General features: G+C 38.6%; 1 protein-coding gene across 5 annotated transcripts in view; it reads right to left on the reverse strand.

Annotated features, from left to right (window-relative positions):
• The window catches only part of cfap52 (cilia and flagella associated protein 52), a 74,745-nt gene that overhangs the window by 47,649 nt on the left and 7,394 nt on the right, over positions 1 to 19,702 (reverse strand). For all 5 annotated transcript variants that reach the window (XM_069929606.1, XM_069929608.1, XM_069929609.1 and 2 more), the window contains 8 exons: positions 17,085 to 17,213; positions 15,908 to 16,007; positions 11,834 to 11,950; positions 10,443 to 10,543; positions 8,762 to 8,932; positions 7,375 to 7,523; positions 7,131 to 7,276; positions 1,228 to 1,379 (listed from right to left, as the gene is read on the reverse strand). In XM_069929606.1, the coding sequence (XP_069785707.1) occupies positions 1,228 to 1,379; positions 7,131 to 7,276; positions 7,375 to 7,523; positions 8,762 to 8,932; positions 10,443 to 10,543; positions 11,834 to 11,950; positions 15,908 to 16,007; positions 17,085 to 17,213 (1,065 nt within the window). The remainder of the gene's footprint in view (positions 1 to 1,227; positions 1,380 to 7,130; positions 7,277 to 7,374; positions 7,524 to 8,761; positions 8,933 to 10,442; positions 10,544 to 11,833; positions 11,951 to 15,907; positions 16,008 to 17,084; positions 17,214 to 19,702) is intronic.

The raw sequence follows: 19,702 nt of genomic DNA on the forward strand, positions 1-19,702 counted from the left end.
GGAGTAAGCGGGGGTGACGGCTGCATCAGATGGGGGAGGGGAGGGGGCTGGAAACTGAGTGGGGGGGACCATGACAGTTCAGGCAGGGGGGGACCGTGTCGGAGCTGGCGGGGAGGAGGGGGGGGGCGAAGTTTTGAAGTTAAATTATAATTTAAATTATACTCAACCACGCTTGAACCAGAAGTTGATACCATTCTACTTCCTGATGGCTTGCCAGTTCGTAACTATGGGCTGTTTGTAAATCGGACGTCTTCAACCCAAGGAATGCCTGTATATCCTTTTGTAACCTTCAACAACCTTCAGCTCCACCCATAACTCCTCCAACCTTCGTATTATCCGCAAACTTACAAACCCAACCTTCCGCCTCTTCATCCGTCATTTATAATAAAAATCACAAAGAGCAGGGGTCCCAGAAAAGATTCCTGTAGAACTCCACTAGTCACTGACCTCCAAGAAGAATACTTTCCTTCCACTACTACTCTCCGCTTTCTTCCTGCAAGCCAATTTTTTAATTGACACAGCCAAAGTTTCATGGATGCCATGCCTCAAAACATTCTGAACAAGAAGGCTTACTAAAATCCATGTAGACCACATCTATCACCTTACCTTCAACAATTTTTTTTTAATCTTCTCAAAAAACACAATTCGGCTCATGAGACATGACTTTCCCTTCACGATTTTTTTGCCAGTTGTTTGAATTCAAGATACCAGGGGTTTTACTGTAATTACATTTGCCAGCTCTGGCTCAATTAAACACACTCTCTATTCTGTTGGCTGGAGGTTTGAGCTTCAGTTTCGAACCAAAAGCAAAGAAATCCAAGCTGAAACCCCACTCCAGCAGTGCAACACTGTCAGATGTTCGACCACAGCTATATCTCTGCTTTCAGATGGAAGTAAAAGATCTAGTGCAGCACTTGAAGATGATGTTAGGCTCAGTATCCTTGCCAATCAATCAGCAAAAACTAAATCTGGTCATTATCAAAACAGTGATCCATGCGCGTCCAAAATGGCTACCACTAGTTCCTATATTCGTGCATATATTTCCTCTGCATGAAAGGAATTTAAATGATACAGTAAGATTTGTGATTGTAGAAGGCTTTGAGAGAGAAACAGCTGTTAAATTATGGCTGATTAATGCAATGAGAAGTTTGCATTAGATTACATTAAAATAATGTAATAATATTTTATTATTCTTTATATAATGAAATTAGATTTTCAAGCACTTACATTAAATCCCAAATGATACAAGTACCATCAAAACTTGCTGATACACATTCTTGATTGTTTTTTTTCACTTTAATGCATGATATAGTTGATGAGTGCTCCTTCAAAACTTCAATCAGCCTTTGGGTTTTTGAACCAATTTCCCACACCCGCAGCTGAAATCAGAAAGATTGTTTTCAAATGAGTGATTAGAATGGGTTAATCAGATAGTGAGGGCATTGTTTCTTTGGAACAGAAGGGACAAAAGAGAACACCAAATTGAGAAGGTAAAAAATTATGTGGGGACAAGATAGAGTACTTACATAGAGGTCATCTTAAATCCCTTAACAGAGGGATCAAAAGTTAGCATGCATAAATTGAAAATCTTTAGTAGAAAAATTATAAGGAAGATGAAGAATTATTTATGACACAGAAGATGGTAAAAGGGACTGAAATTTCCAGTCTGAAAAAGTGATAAACAAATGCTCACTAAAATGTCAACAATACTTGATCCCTTGGATGAAGGGGTTGACTTATGGTGAAAAATTAAACCATCTAGGATTGTATTCGCTCGAGTTCAGAAGAATGAGAGGAGATCTTATAGAAACATATAGGATTATGAAGGGTATGGATAGGTTAGATGTAGGAAGGTTTTTTGAGCTGGCCGGGGAAACTAAAATGAGAGGACACAGTCTCAAGATTCGGGGGAGTAGATTTAGGACAGAGATGAGAAAAAATAGTTTTTCCCAGAGAGTAGTGAATGTTTGGAATTCTCTAACCAGGGAAGTGGTTGAGGCTGCTTCATTAAACATATTTAAAATTCGGTTAGATAAATTTTTACATGATAGAGGAATTAGGGAATATGGGGAGAAGGCAGGTAGGTGGAGTTAGGTCATAAATTAGATCAGCCATGATCTTATTGAATGGCGGAGCAGGCTCGATGGGCCATTTTTAGCCTACTCCTGTTCCTACTTCCTATGTTCCTACATATTTCAAATGCAAACCTGCAAAGTTATAGATCTGGTACTGGAAGGTGGGATTAGTTAACTGGATTTTTTGGTGCCAGTGCAGACATAGAACTTAGAAAAGTACAGAACATCAACATACTCTTTGACCAACCATGTCAGCATTGAATATAATGTGAATGTAACTAATTTCAGCTGTCTGCATATGGTCTACTCCATGCATGTTCATATGTTTATCAAAATTCCTCTTAAATTTTACTGCCATATCTGCTTCTATCAGCTCTCCTGGCATGTTTCTGGCACCTACCATCCTCTTTATAAAAGAACTTGCCTTAAAAATCTCTTTTAAACTTTCCCACTCTCACCTTAAGCTTTTTGCCTTTGGTATTTGATGTTTCCACCCTGGGATAAAAATTGTGACCATTTGCCCTATCTGTGCATTTCATTATTTTATCAACATCATCCCTTCAGCACTGCACAAAACAATTTAAATTTTCTCACCAAATTTGTCCAACTTCTTTTTGCTAATACACTTCAAACCAGATAACATTCAGGTGAACATCTTCTGCCTTCTCTCCAAAGCCTTCACATCTTTTCTGTGGCTGCTGTATAGAATTGGACATAATACTCTATATGTGGCCTCAACCAAGTTTTATACAGCTGCAAGATGACTTGCCAACTTTTATACTCCATGCCCCAAACATGCTACTTGCCTTCTTTACCACCCTATCTACTTGTGAAGACACTTTCAGAGAGTTGCAGACTTACACCCCAAGACCCCTTTGTCCATCAATTCTCCTAACATCCTGCCAATTATTGTATATTTTTCTTACGCATTGGACTTTCAAAATACATTACCTCACACTTGTCCAGATTAAACTCCATCTGTCAGCTCTCTGCTCAAATTTCCAACTGCAAATGGGTTTACAACCTGCTGTATTCTTTGATAACCTTCCACACGGTCTGCAACTCTACCAATTTTTGTGTCACCTGCAAATTTACATATCAGACTACCCACATTTTCATCCAAATTATTTATATTTACAACAAACAACACAGAACCAGAAAACACCCCTCCACCACTTCCTTCTTAAGTTCAACTTATCAAGTCAGTGTGAAACCCATATGTCACCCGACTACCGAAAGGAACTTTTTGCATCAGTGACAGTAAGCCTCATGTGCAAATTTAATACCCTCACACATTGAACAGTAGCATGGAGAGGAGAATAGCTGCTGTCATTCTGGAAGGAAAAGCAAATTTGGCTTCCTTGAAACCACCATCATTTCACAATCCAAATCATTTGATAGAGTACAATCCATAAATAATTTTAAGACCCTGGGTGCCTGAATTTGAAGACAGCCATCTGAGCTTCAGTTGCACCACATATAATTCATTTGCTTCTGCTCCATTATCATTCGAAGCTTCATCACACCCACGGATTGCTAAATAGATTTGATCACCATTTCCACATAGAAAAGGATGGACACATTATCTGCAAAGAAAAACCTCAATGCTGGACCTCCCTAACACTGCCAGAAAATGCGTTCAGTTTTTTTTTGTAGTAATCCCTGTTGAAGGCCTCCCACACATCCAAGAAGCAGAATTGCTCTGTGATTGTAAGTTTTAAAATACTGACTGGAAGGCAGATGTTTTCATTTCATTCTTTCTTGTTATTAGCTGGATCTGATAAGAACCTCCTTATTCAATAAGGTAGTAAAAGAGCATTAACCATTGGGTCAGGAACACAATTCTGGTTAACGAATACTGATATGGAGCAGTCTGTTCAAATTTTCTAGAAACCTATGGTTCAGAAGTTTTAAAACTACATGATTCATAAGCCATGAGGAAGACTCTCTTGGGCGTGAGACTAGCTGCTCGTGGCAGTGCTTCTTGCTGTGTAGGAGTTCTCATGCTTTGCAAAGTGATTAAAAATCTGCTTCTATAGCTGTATTCGTGTTTGTTTTCAAATGACAAAATATCCATTTTAACTGCTCCATTCCCTTTCTTTCTCCTGCCCAGGCTACAAGCCCCTGACGGGTATGCCTCACTAGAACAGATGCCTCACATTTCATTCAGATGCATCCATCCTCTACATTACTTGAAGCATTAGTAAATGAGGTCTTCTGCTGCTTGGCCAGATAGCATTTTTGGATATCAGCGTAAAACAAATGCAAGGGAAAATGATATAACAAAGGGTGGAGAAAGAAAACGTGATAGATGAATGTTATGCCACTGTATCTGCATGCTGAACCATCTACAGATAGTTAATCAGAGAAGAATAGGTTAAGGGCAAAGGACATGCAGAAAGAAGAATGAGACATGAGGATACAGCTTCACCATAGATCACATCCTCGGCAGTGGGCACCTCGGAAGTCAGAACACGTAATGATATCAGTTTTCCCTAGTTAACTGTTGTTTGTGCAAATGGATTCAGGAGTTTTGCACAATGTATTTGGGTGATGTGACATCAAGGATAAATAGCTGACATTTTGTAGATTCTTTGAGAATTTGATGTGAGCCCTGCAGCTATACATATGTATGATTTTCTGTATAGCAGAGCACCTGCACATAAGTATGAGCCTGAATATAGAGAAATTTGTTGATGAGTGATGGAATGAAGTGATTTGCATTCTTCCCAAGGCTAGTAGCGAAGTTTGTAGAATATGGCTGTTGAAGACGCATTTCACTGACTTTGATCACACAAGGTCACAGAGTCTTGCAAAACTGCCACCAGGTCTTCACAGCTTTGGATTAAAGAAGCAGTCTCAGAGTGAATAAAAAAGCAACAGAAAGGAAAGTCATAGTTCATGAGTTCCTTTCAGAGTTGGGGCCATGGTTCTTTGTGTTATATGTTAATATCCTGGGGGATAGAACTCGATTTCAAATTGTGAAGGTGACACGATACTTGAAAATATAGTATAGATAGCTGAAATGAGCTAACAGAAGGTAAGGGGATTTAAATTGTAAGAATGAGATGAGGCAACATAAAATGACTATCAGAATTTAGAAAATAGTGCAGGAAGAGAGGTATCTGGATTGGTTCGGCATAGAAATTTGAGGGTGCCAAGACCATCTTCTAGAGATGTGGATATTGCTGGCAAAACGAGCATTTATTGTCTTTTGCAAATTGTCCCTGAAATGAATAGCTTTCAAAATAAAAACCCACTGAAATCTTGGAGGAACTCAGCTGGTCTTTTCAGCATCCCTAAGAGACAAAAATATATTGACGTTTTGGGCCTGAGCCCTTCTTCAAGGAATAAGCAGAATAAGCCAGAAGCAGGAAATCTTAGAAAGTTGCAGAATTCAGACAGTGCTGGCTGGGGGAGGAATCCAGACCAACAAAAGGTGTTAATTGGATACGATAAGGCACGAGGTAAGAATTTATCATGTTTGTGCAAAATGAATCGGAAGAGAGACGCAGAACTGGGGGAAGGCGAGAGGGAAAGAGGCGAGGGGTGGAGGGTGTTAATGAAAGCCAGATAATTTTAGTGCACCATTAAGATTCAACCACATTATTGTGTATGGTCATACATAAATCAGACCAGGAGAACTATGGCAAATTTAATTCCCTGAAGCATATTAGTGAACCAGTTAAGTTCTTTACAACAATGTTGTAATAACTGATATTTGCTTTTTCATATTCCAGATTTATTTCTTTGAACTCAAATCTGCAGATCAGTTACTTAATCATTACAGGGTGCTGGTATAGAGTACAAAAGCAAAGTCACCAAGCGTTTGCAAATCTCTGGTAAGGCCTTAACTGAAGCACAGAATGAAACTTGGGACAAAATATGGTAAAACCCCTAGATTGATAGAAGCTGGATAAGTGAATGTTCTGGTTGACTGATATTGCGTGTTGCATGAGTGGCAAACTAATCACTGGGGGCACCACATTTAAACTTAAACTTTCTTTTTTTTTACCTACTTTCCCTGATGTTTTTGATGGTTGTTTGAGGCTGCACATTACGTAAGAAAATCTGCAACAATTTCTGGATAACAGGGATTTTACTGTTGATTTGAAATAGATTTTGCTGATTTTTGGAAAGGTTAAGATTGTTCACCTTATAGCAAAAAAGATCAAAAGGCAAGAAGGATTGAATAGTTCAAAGTCTTAAAGCATTTTTATCGAGGGGAAAAAAGAGAAACTTTGCACTAGGAAAAGGTGCAGCAACAAGAAGACAATTGGTGAAAAAAAAATCAAAAGTGAAATGAAGGGAAACACATTCGAGAGTAGCTTTCAATAGGAATTAAATAAATAACATATTAAACTTCAGAGTCATGGGGAAAGAAAAGGGGGATGAGATTACTGAAATACAATAATTCTTTCATAGCATAATTCGCTTCGCTTCAAAACTCTATGACTTAGAAACCAATGAACTGAAACAGTGGTTAGAATTACATACTCCTTGATTATTGATCGATTCAGTCTCCACTGACACTGCTACAAATTGGGCTCTAGAAGCCGTGACAGTTGTAGTGGTTTTGGCAAGTGGGAGAAGATGTGAAGGTGGGGGGGGGGGGGAAGGGGTAGTGGTGGAGAATTACCAGTACTTTTCATGTAGTGGCCAAGAGAGGTCTGAATTGGGAAAAATCCAGCCCTATTGTATTTCAGTGGATCAGAATTTCCACCAGCAATTTTCCATGGGGGAGATAGATCAAGGCCTGAGGAAACTTCTGGAGGATGGGAGTTGGGGAGGGAGAGAGTAGAATGCATGCTGTGGCAGAGGCAAAGATTTAAACAAACCTCCACTTGACTACCAGATTTCCCTGGCTGTGGGAACCTTTGGACAAGTCAGTCCAAGTTGAGACTTCCCACACAGCCTTGTTGTGGTTGAAAGAATGGCTCACAATTATACACAAGGTTGCTGGTCAAATTCTCTCACAAATGAAAAATATCCCAGAACAAGTAATTATTGCATTTAAGATTGCCTCTTTACAAAATGATTATGCTTTATACAAACCTGTCCCTCACCACCTCCACTGATTATTTTCTTGCCGTCACTGGTGACAGCAATTGCCGTGACACCGTCATGGTGAGCGTTGTTGATCGTATACATTAATTTGCCAGTCTCTGGGGTAAAAGCCCGGATCTTCCCATCGTTCCAAGCTATGGAAATTTCACATTGAAAAGTAACAAAGTAAACAGAGATGTATTCAGGCCTAGAAGAATTAAATTCTTTTGATTTTAACACTTTCGTTGCTTACCACTAATAATGCTCCTCCCATCCCGCATAAATTCAATGGAATTACAGGTCATGTTTGGCACAACAATTCGCAGCAGTTCTTTATTAGTAGGGGTATGCCAGATCCTTATTTCGGCCTTCGAACATGTACCAAACAGGTCTGAGGTTCCACTGTTTTAGAGCAGAGATGCTATGTAAAGATGGCTTCTTTAAAGACATGTCTTCCAAATCAGTTGAAAAAGAATCTTCAGTCTACATATATTTTAGATTTTTGTGCATACTTTAGCAAAGGTGAACGATCGTCAAATTAATGGCTTGGCAGAAGTACTGAATTATTCAGTAAAAGCACAATGAATTTGTGATGGTAGTAGTAAAAATGGAGAAAATATTTTGTAGTCTTTTAAGATGGATCTCTTTAAATGTTTCCGCGCCCATTTTGTTGTCAGAAACCAGTTTTTCATGACAGGTCGGGATGATATTCTCCGTTAAAATGCAAATGTACACCAGTACATGGTAAAAGGGATATTGCCATCTCATTTCACTATTTACATAACAAAGAAAAATTATTCTGATACTTCCTGTCTCTTTTTATATCTTTTATACTTGCCTTTGGCAATTCATATCAATTTCCAATCTAAGTGGGACATCAGGTTTGTTAAATGCCAACCAGAATGAATAATCTTTTGGCAATTTCTATACTATTGCTGTTCTCTATTTCATAAAATTTTGTGTTTTATTTCCTGTCATTTAATTGCAATGAGTTTCCGATTCAATTCCTTTTTTTTGTACCTGGCAACATAGAATGAGGTGAAAGACTTTTCAAATAAGTACTGTGAAAACAATGGTTTTACCTTTTAAAAAATCACGCAGGGAGAAAATCTGAGACAGGACTTTGTTACATAGGAAAATCTGCAAATAATGTGGATCATGGAAGTTGCACAGTTCAAGTGACAAAATAAAGCAAGTAAACTCTTAACTGGGTTAAAATGCCTTTTGTGTCTCCCCGAAGGCTTTCAGAATTCTGTCCTTTTATTGTTCCCACCTTTAATTTTCACTTGCATGAAACTGCCATCCCTCACAACCAACACTTTTATCATACTTTACAAGTTACAATTAGATCTGCAAATGTAATAGTTATTAGCGTAATGTGGAATTAAATTCCATTGTTAATTTTTAACAACTTATACCACCAGTGAAAAATCATATCCTTAGTCTGTGCTCAAGTCATTCTCAATTTATCAGGAACCTGATTCCCTAACTCTGTATTCCTCTCTACCACACAAAGATTTAACAACTTTGGTAATCTGATAAACTCTGATAAGCTATTAAGTTGTGTTTTTTTTCCCCCATATAAATAACGCAAAAGGAACACAGAGTGTCCATAAATATTATGAGTTCCAAAAACCTACCAGGGAAATGTAACATCAAGGATAGAATCAGAGTGACACGTTGTGATCAGCTCCTCTTTGAACTCGGTGAAATTACATCGATATATCTGGGAGGCAAGGGTTCCAACAAAGAACTGGTGCCCTAGACCACGGAGACTGATTGAAGTAATCCCACTGTCCATGTGGATTTTTCTGTAATAAAAACAAGAATTGTGATCTTACTAAACAGATAAAATAGAATAAAATAGGTTGTGTGCAGGTCATTCAGTTACATTTAATTTCATTGGCATGTGATATAAATTGTTTTTCCATCAGTTGAGGCTGCAAAATGGCAAGTTGGCAAGCTGGCAGGCTAGTTGAAAGACCCCATCTTGAAGATGGGTTGTGAGTTCTGAGTTCAGCCTGTTCAAAACCCTTGTAGTCCTTACAAGAGGAAATGGCGGAGTTAGATTTAGATTGGAAATTGCATTTTAATGGAGAATATCATCCCGACCTGTCATGAAAAACTGGTTTCTGACAACAAAATGGGCGCGGAAACATTTAAAGAGATCCAGTTGAGGCTGCAAAATGGCAAGCTGGCAGGCTAGTTGAAAGACCCCATCTTGAAGATGGGTTGTGAGTTCTGAGTTCAGCCTGTTCAAAACCCTTGTAGTCCTTACAAGAGGAAATGGCCATTAAATTGCGGAGTGTTAGTCATATTTCAGAAGGCAATATTAACAGGTTTCTCCAATAACAACAGTCAAATGTACGGTATCTATTTTGTGCAAACTGGAGGATTAAAATGTTTCTGAGAAAGACTGAATAAAATTTTAATTTGTTACATAGCTTAAAATTGTTTCAACTGCTCAATGGTGTCTAACACTGTGATAATAATGGAGGTCCCTGGAACTAAAATAGGAATTATTTTAGAAAACAAATCTTTGGAATACCATCAAGATTAGCAAAGTGACTTTCAGAAATGTTATAAATATCTTTAAATTAATGGATGAAATAGTATAGACAATGCATATGTGATTTTTTTTTAGAAAATTTATCTTATTGCAGGAGCCACGACGAGGTGCAAATAACATAAATGACACTCACTTCTATCATACCACCCATCATTACATCCCTTAAGTGTGCAATTGAAATAAAATAGATGATGTTATAACCCCTTCTACAGCAAATTACAAACTATTAAGGAAGGATAAGGCTTTATGTCATTAACCCTGATGGCATAAACTATGTGAGCTTGATCAGGTGAGCCCAATCTTAGGAACTACAGGAAATGAAAAGAAGCAAAGGTAAGTCATCTGAACCATTATAACACAATTCCAATCCTAATTTACAGTTCTATTGCCAAGTTCCTGGTAGTACGTAGCCTGTCTTATACCTGTAAAGGATTACGAGGGTCCCAGTGATAGGTTGTGGAATAGAAATCACACATTTTATGATCTTATTATCAAAAAGAATTCATTGCAAATGTCTGATAGGATTTCAAGATATATTGAGAGATAAATGTAATTCAATTCAAAACTGCAATTGCAAGAAATACAGAACTACTTCAAAAGTGCAAGTTGTACATTTTTTTTATAAAAGGCCAAAACAGCTGCATTTTTATCACTTCTTCTATTAAACACTATTTATGTTATATGTATTACAGAAAGTTAAAAGGTTATAACGCTAGATTGAGAAAGAGCAATTTAAATGTATTCAAACATACTTGAGTGGTTTGAAGTTTGGTGCCCTGCACATAGCTATAATGCCATCTCCTGAACCAACAAGAAGATCCCCTGATTTCAGTTCCACTATTGCAGTAATTCCCTGCAGATAACAGGAGAGATTAAACATTTCAATTCTGATTTCACTCGAGCAATAATACAAGAATCGTTAAAACCAGCTTTACAGTGTGAAAGAATCTCAAGATTCTTTTAAAGAATCCAAAAGTTAAAATTATTCAAATTACATTGACAATTTTGTCTATTCTTTTATTTTTCTGGATTCTTCCACAAACCTTCTTCCATCTACAACCAGTGCTTGTCTTCTGTTTGAGAAATGGATTGGAGGTCAATCCACAGGACCATAAGAGTGGTAGAGAGGATCACTGTAGTCTCCCTCTCCCTATCAATGAGATCTACAGGGATCGTTGTCTAAAGAGGGCGCACCAAATCATTAAGGACCCCCCTTCTACCCTGCACACAGCATCTTTCAGCTGCTCCAATCGGGGAAGAGATACAGGAGTATCAAGGTTCAAGATTTAATTTATTGTCAGAGTAATAAAACTGTGTCCTATTATATGAAATTCCCTTTTGCCTACTGCAAGGCAGACAGATTCACCACCGGGAGAAATTACCTAAGCATTTCTTACAGTCTGAGAAAGTGAAGCAAAAGAGAGCATCCAAAGATTCGCCTCCAGCACTTCTGCAGCCTCCACGCCACCCAGAGTCCAGTCCAAACTATTGGCAATCCAAGCTCCAGATCCGAACCTCCAACCTAGTCAGGGACCCTTTGGCACCCTCAGCACCTCCTGGTATCCCAGTCCTGATATCTGGTACCCCTCCGGCTAGTTTGAGCTAGCAGTCCACCTCCCAGCATGAGTCTCCCGACAGCAGTTTCCAGCAGCCTGCAGCTTCCATGGGTTGTCTTTATGTGTGGTGTGTCTGTCCATGTGTCTGCATGTTTTGCTCCAAGGACAAGAGAACGTTGGTTTGTTGGGTTGTACTTATAAGCATCAAACAATAGACTTGACTAAACTCACACGCTGCTGACACTTTTATCCACACATGCATATTTTTTCTGCAATTTGAATACATTGTTATTCTGTACTTCCTGTTTTTGTGGGAACTGTTAGAGTTGTTAGCTCTAGTTGTGACAGCCCCAACATGTTCATCTCCTCCTAACTCCTCATTCTAAATCCAAAATTTGTCATTCAAAGCTCTCTCCTCTTTACAGCATTTCTTGAAACATGTCTCTATCATCTGCCCTGTTATCTGCATTCAAAGCTTATTTTTTTATATGCTTATTCAGATCCTTGAAATGTTTTGCTGCACTTAAGGTTCTACATCAATTAATGTTACAGTAGTTGTTATAAAAATCCTAATTATTCCAACTTACCAAACTAAATTTATCCTTAATGGGCCCATAATTGCTAAGAAGACCTGTTTTCATGCTGACCATCAAAATATCACCAGTTGTAGTTCCACAATAGAAGAAATTATCATCCTTTGATACCTATCAGTAGGAAAATGAACAAACCAGGTCAGTTCTTCTTTGCAAATGGCACATTTGTTTAAAAAAGTAGGAAAAAAGTGTACATTTAACTAATTAAAAATTAAGCAAATTTTATTTTTGAGGTAAATATTAATGTTTGGATTTACTTCGCCTTTAATATAACATAACATTTAATACCTCTGTACGTTAAACTTCATTGATAACACAGATAACACTGTGACTACATATTATGAGAGGCAGCATCTTTGTCACGGGGCAACAGTAGCAAATACTAGAGAGCATCTGTTTAAGGTGAGCGGAAGAAAGTTCAGGGGAGATTTCAGGGTTAAGATTTTTACACTGTGGGTGTCTGGAATGCATTGCCATGGCTGGTGGTGGAGGCTGATACAATATGGATTTTTAAAAGGCCCTTAGACAAGCAAATGGATGCAATAAAAACAGCAGGTTATGGGTGGGAGGTAAGGAAGGTTTAGATTGTTGAGTAAGTTTATATAGGTTGGCACAACATCGTGGGCTGAAGGGCCTGCACTGTAATGTTCTGTTCTAAAAGTGACTGAAGCAAAACATTCTCAAATAAATATGACCTCTCACTTTAAAGAATGAAATAAGCTACTCAACCCCTTGAGCCTGCACCAATTAGATAATGACTGATCTGGGATAAAATATTGAACAATAAATAGCTGAGTTAATATCTTAAGTGAGAGTGAACAGAAGGAATTTCCAAAACAAACCAATTAAAACTGATTAATCTTGCTTTCATTTCACTCAACACCTTTGCCTGAGCCTCTGTTCAGTGAAGAATATGTCTTGTGTCTAGGTTGAACTCCCTTTGTTTTATCTGAATCACACTAAAGTGGCCATAATGTCTAAATTAAATAAATAAAATAAGAAGAATAATGTACAAATACATTAACCATAGAGTCCCAAATCGCATAATAAAATTACAATTCCACCCCTTGGTGTAATAACAGGACATATTTTTAGATATTGGCTAACACTTCAGTATAACTTATTGGTTTATAATAATAGAATACGATATTCTGAGCATTATGTTCACAATTTACCGCAAAATGAGAGAGTAATTCCAAACTGCAACAGATTGACATTTTAACTTGATAATGGCTACATCAACATTTAATTTGCTGTTGACAGACTCGTCTATTTTGCTTGAACCTGCTGACCTTCTGCTCATATAAGAACATAAAAATGGTGACAGGAGTTAGTCACATGGTTCCTCCAGGGCTCCACCATTCATGAAGATTTTGTATAATCTTCTTCAGCTCCTTTTTCCTGCATTATCCTCATATCCCTTGATTCCATTAATGTTCAAAAATCCATAAGTCACTGTTTTTAAATAGAAATCAATGGCTTTACCATTGGTTAATGGGGTGCAATTCCTGTTGGTGGCGAATCTGTTTGCCTTGCAGCAGGCAAAAAGAAATTTCATGTTATATGACACTGTTTTATTCTTTCTTCTTTGGCTTGGCTTCGCGGACGAAGATTTATGGAGGGGGTAAAAAGTCCACGTCAGCTGCAGGCTCGTTTGTGGCTGACAAGTCCGATGCGGGACAGGCAGACACGATTGCAGCGGTTGCAAGGGAAAATTGGTTGGTTGGGATTGGGTGTTGGGTTTTTCCTCCTTTGCCTTTTGTCAGTGAGGTGGGCTCTGCGGTCTTCTTCAAAGGAGGTTGCTGCCCGCCAAACTGTGAGGCGCCAAGATGCACGGTTTGAGGCGTTATCAGCCCACTGGCGGTGGTCAATGTGGCAGGCACCAAGAGATTTCTTTAGGCAGTCCTTGTACCTTTTCTTTGGTGCACCTCTGTCACGGTGGCCAGTGGAGAGCTCGCCATATAACACGATCTTGGGAAGGCGATGGTCCTCCATTCTGGAGACGTGACCCATCCAGCGCAGCTGGATCTTCAGCAGCGTGGACTCGATGCTGTCGACCTCTGCCATCTCGAGTACTTCGACGTTAGGGGTGTAAGCGCTCCAATGGATGTTGAGGATGGAGCGGAGACAACGCTGGTGGAAGCGTTCTAGGAGCCGTAGGTGGTGCCGGTAGAGGACCCATGATTCGGAGCCGAACAGGAGTGTGGGTATGACAACGGCTCTGTATACGCTTATCTTTGTGAGGTTTTTCAGTTGGTTGTTTTTCCAGACTCTTTTGTGTAGTCTTCCAAAGGCGCTATTTGCCTTGGCGAGTCTGTTGTCTATCTCATTGTCGATCCTTGCATCTGATGAAATGGTGCAGCCGAGATAGGTAAACTGGTTGACCGTTTTGAGTTTTGTGTGCCCGATGGAGATGTGGGGGGGCTGGTAGTCATGGTGGGGAGCTGGCTGATGGAGGACCTCAGTTTTCTTCAGGCTGACTTCCAGGCCAAACATTTTGGCAGTTTCTGCAAAGCAGGACGTCAAGCGCTGAAGAGCTGGCTCTGAATGGGCAACTAAAGCGGCATCATCTGCAAAGAGTAGTTCACGGACAAGTTTCTCTTGTGTCTTGGTGTGAGCTTGCAGGCGCCTCAGATTGAAGAGACTGCCATCCGTGCGGTACCGGATGTTTTATTACTATGATAATAAATTGAATCTTGAATTTTGATTGGTTTGGGGTTTGAGTTTAAGAATAAGGAAGTCATGTGAGTGGAAAGAAAAAGTTTGAAAACCACTGTTTTAATCATACCTAATGGACTCGTTATGTGCACCGTTTCATAGCTCCAAAGGAAATGGGCCAATGACAATGTTTTTCTCAAGCAAAATATTTCAGTGACAATTGGGTCGAGAGCAGTGGTTCTCAACCTTCTTTCCCCACTCACATACAGTGCCCCCTTAAGTAATCCCTTACTAATTACAGAGCACCTATGGCATAGGGATTACTTAAGTTGGTATGTGAGTGAAAGAAAATGTTTGAAAACCACTCGTTTAAGGTAACCACAGAAGGATTTAAAGAGGACCTGAGAGGCAGGTTTTAGCACCCAGAGGGTGGTGGAAAAAGGAATGAATTGCCAAAGGAATTAGTAGAGATGTGTATAATTACAATATTTAAAAGTTATTTGACAGGTTTATGTATAGGAACAGTTTAGAGGGATATGGACCAAATGCAGGCAAAAGGGACTAACTCGTTGAGTTGTATCTCAATTTATTTAATTACCAGCAAACGCACAAAAATTCTGGAAGAACAGCAGGTCACGCAGCATCCAAAGGAAATAAAGATATATAACCAACATGTCGGGCTTGAGCCCAAAACATTGGTTATTTATCTTTACCTGCTATGTACACAGTGTGAGCTGCTGAGTTCCTCCAGATTTGTTTTGTGTTTTTACGACAATCACGGCCTCTGCAGACTTTTGTGTTTCATCCTTACTTAACTACTATCTTTTGCTTGAATGCCATCATAGCTCTTAATGCAGTTTCCCAATCAACTACACCCAATTTGCTCCTCAAACCTTTGTCCAGATTTAAGACCCCAGTTTCAGTTTGAACTAAACATTTTAAAACCCTATGCAAAATTCCATCATTTTATTGTCATGGGTAAGTGATCTGCCATGTAAATATTCCCATTGATGAGATGTGGTTCACTTTAATTTTTTTAAAAATTTAGGTATACAGCATAGTTACAGGCCCTTTCGGCCCACAAACCCATGCCACAAAATTATACCCAAATGTACTCCCGGTACATTTTTTTGAAGGGTGGGAGGAAGCTGGAGCACCTGGAGGAAACCCATGCAGAAACGAGGAGAATGTACACATTCCTTACAGACACTGCGGGATTGCTGGCACTGTAACAGCATTGCGCTAACCACCACACTAACCGTACCGCCTTCATCTTTCAAAAGGTTTATTGGATTAGTCATGTTTCCTGTTCCAAACAACACATAATCTTCACAGTCAGAGTACAATTCGTTTTATATCTGTTTAATAGCCAGCTATGGAAGGAATCGGATTTTAAAAACTACAGCTCACCTCAATACAGTTGATCATTCTTTTCAACACTCCTGTCTGACATTCAGTCGGACGAATCTTTCTATTGGGTAAATCCAGGAGCCAGAGACGAAGTGTACCACTGTAAAAAGAAAGCAAGCTCAAACAGCTGCATTATTTTTATGAATTTTCAGTTGTACACCTATAAAGAATCTAATAATTTCCTGCCACATTTCAGTGTAATTCAAATTGAAGAATTAATCTGAGGAAATACTCATTGATAGTGATTTGCATTAAATTACGATTATATATAAATTTCCTCTCTTATTTAGGTGGCACGGTTGGTATAGCAGTTAGTGCAACCCCTTTACAGCACCAGTGATTGGGACCAGTCCAGGTTTCAAATCCCACGCTGTCTGTAAGGAGTTTGTTTGTATGTTCTCCCTGTGTCTGTGTGGGTTTTCTCTGGAAGACTCCGATTTCCTCCCACCATTCAAAACATACCGGGGCGTGGGTTAATGGGGTGTAAATTGGGTGGCACGTTCTCGTGGGCTGAAATGGCCTGTCACCAAGGCAGATTTACTGAAACCCCATTCAGCTGATAAACTAGGATTTGAGTTTTCTGCACTTTTTCTCACTTCAAAACAGGTATACATTTAAAAGGGATCCAGTAATACCAGTAGAGGTGAAGTCTAAACATAGTAAAAATCCCTGTTAGCTGCAAGTTAAAAAAAAAGGTGGAAAAAACATGGAAGTTTAAAATTGGCGCACCTCGTCATTAGTTCTCCATTCATGCCACACGCAGTCTCAAGCAACCAATAAATTCACTTATTACTGGATATCAGTAATTTCTAAAATTTTTACTATGATTGGCAGTGTTTTTATTGATCATTTGCTGCATTTTTATGGAATCATAGTGTTACATTAAACACCCTGCTAGAATGTTTTAAACAGCCTATGCTCAATGTACATTAGGACAAATCTTAGTTTCTATACCAATTATATAAACATATTTTAAACTGAAAATGGTGTGCTTAGTAAGTTCCAAGATTGCCAACTCCAATCTCTGCTTGCTTTTACCCTTTGTTACGGTGTATAGTAAAGAAATTCTCAATAAAATTCAAAGCAAATTACCAAAAGGAAGACTGATGTAGAAAATTTAGTATTTTTCGGAATCGCTTGAGCATAAAGCATTCTAAGCAAATCTTTTTCAACTTACGTTCCTGCTGTAATGAATACGTCATCCATGTGGTTAGCAAATTTTACAGCAAGGGCGTTTCCAGCAGTGGGAACAGTAGCAGGATGGCCACAAATGGATGTTTTTGTTGCAACATTCCAAATAACAACACTGTAACAATGAAAAAGCAAAACAATATGCTTCATAGTTTGGTCGTCATTAAGTCCAACAGAGATAAGGACCATAATTCTGCAACTTTTTGAACAGTTTAAAATAAAAGAAGCAAAAACTAGGTGACATTGCAATTCTTTACCATTTCACAAGGTGCTGTGAGGGAGGTGGCAGCCGTTAAGCAATGCGAGAGGCGCAGCTTTGGCAGGGGAAGAGAGAACCAGACTGGAGCCAGGACAGCTATGGGATTATGACTGGAGTAGCAGTCATATTGACAACATTGTCTGACTGGCTTAATGCAACCTAGATTGTATACCTAAAATGGATGAGAGGGGGGGGTGGGGGGGTGGCTTGGGAGGAGGGAGAAAAAGTCACTGTATATGTGTGAAAAAGAAAAAGTGTATATCATGGCTAACGTGATTTATGGTGTGAAAAATAAAAAAATTTTTAAAAAAAGAGTAGCAGTCATATTGATTCTCCTTGGGAACCCATGATTTATTTTGTTTTTTATTTTTTTTTTCACACTGTGAACCATATTAATCAAAATACACACAAACATTTCCCTCTTTAATATACACAGTGGCATTTTCTCCCCTTTTTCCCCCCTCCCTTCCCTCCCTCCTTCCCACCCCACTCCAAATCCATTAAATGTTCAACACATACAATACAATGTCATCACACAATGAAAATAAACAAGAAAATTGTGTCATCTACTGTTACACACTGAGTCAGGTCATTTCGTCTTCTGCTCATTCTATCATTTTAGGGGGTGGAGGTCCGCGGTAGGCCCTCTCTGTTATGTTCCATGTACGGGGAACCCTTTATTATTTTTGATCTAAATTTTCATATTTAATTTGGCTGTACTGTTAATGCTATTGTTAAAGTTAAATATCACCATTATTCTGATTAATCTTGTTTGATTTCTGTAAAAGCTTTCTTGAGGATGCAAAAGCTCTGTGAGCTACCTGCTTGGCATGCAAAACCAAGCTTTCACTGCATATTTGTACAAGGGACAATAAACAATTTAATTCAACGAAGAAAGGTCACGGTCTGGAAGAATTAGATCTATTCCTCCCTCCACACTAGCTGCTGAGCCATTGAGTAATTCCAGTTTTCTTTCTTGTGAGTAGAATTAATTAACACCAATAATAAAATGAGCATAAAGAACCATTCCAGAATGTCAAACAATGAAAGCGTTAGGTGCTTTACGAAAGCAAAAAAAAAAGAGTAAATTTGATGGTTTTTAAACAGGATAAGCAAAAGTACAGGCAAGTAGAAAATTCGATGTTAAGGATCAGATAGCACACATTTACATTGAAGAGCCAAAGATATCTGATTGGGAGAGTGGGGTGGAAGAAGTAGAACTGGGTAAGTGGGTTGTGGCAGGATGGTGGTTGACGAGGAGTAAATAGGAGGAAAAACAAAGTAGTAATGACACGAGAACTCACGGAACAGAAGAATGATAGAAGCAGGTCGATTGGGGCATTAAAAATAGGTTTGCTGGGAAAATAATTTGAGGGTCTACAGGAGAGTGGCACTGATTAGGTTGTTCTACATGGATATGATTTGCTGAACTACCTATTTCGGTTCCATGTATAAATGTATGATTCCATGAAAAGACTGGAACTTCATCAACTAAAACCAGGAGACTGCAGTCAGCATCTTACAGAAGCAATTTTTTTTGTTGTTGATAGCATTCGTCCGACTGATCAACTCTGTCACTTCTCATAAATGTAAATTTGCACTGGAATTACCTGTTTGAAAATTGTGAGATTAATTAATAAGGAATCACATTGTATGACTGAAAAGAAAAAGATTTGCACTTTGAAAGTACTTTTCGTGACTTAAAGCTCACAAAATTCCTCTGAAGTGCAGTCTCCATTATGATCTGTGAAGCAGGGCAGTGAACTTTTCCAGAGGAGCCTCTCAGAAATACCAACATAATGAAGACAAGATAATCTATTTTTAATTAAATCGATAGAACTAAGATGAACTCTGGGGATTTTGAATCAGTCTTATTATTTCCACTTGTCATTGTCCAACAGATAATTAAATATACCATACCATTAATTTTACTAAATTACTAATTTTAAAGCTACATTATTTTGGTAAATTCCAATTTTAATTCCAAATATTTTATTATGTTAATCTAGAATCAAAGTTGTTACCTCTTCGCTTTTAAATTCATAAACATTATGCCAAACAAATTTGTTCTGTTACATCTGCAGCTTTTCTACTATTAAAGGTAATAGAACTCGACTACTGGAACAGTCTATATTCAAGGATATATATTTGCAATTTCTAACACAGTGCTCGTTCTTATTCTTAGCATAGAGGTTTACAAGATTATGAGAGGTATAGATAGCGTGTGTGCTACTTAGCTTTTTCCACTTAGATTGGGAGAGATAAATATGAGAGGCCATAGTTTTAAGATGAAAGGGGAAAGGTTTAGGGGGAACATTAGGGAAAGTTCATTCAGAGAATGGTGG

Source organism: Narcine bancroftii, chromosome 3 (assembly GCF_036971445.1).
Source record: "Narcine bancroftii isolate sNarBan1 chromosome 3, sNarBan1.hap1, whole genome shotgun sequence".
In the NCBI taxonomy this organism is placed as follows: domain Eukaryota; kingdom Metazoa; phylum Chordata; class Chondrichthyes; order Torpediniformes; family Narcinidae; genus Narcine; species Narcine bancroftii.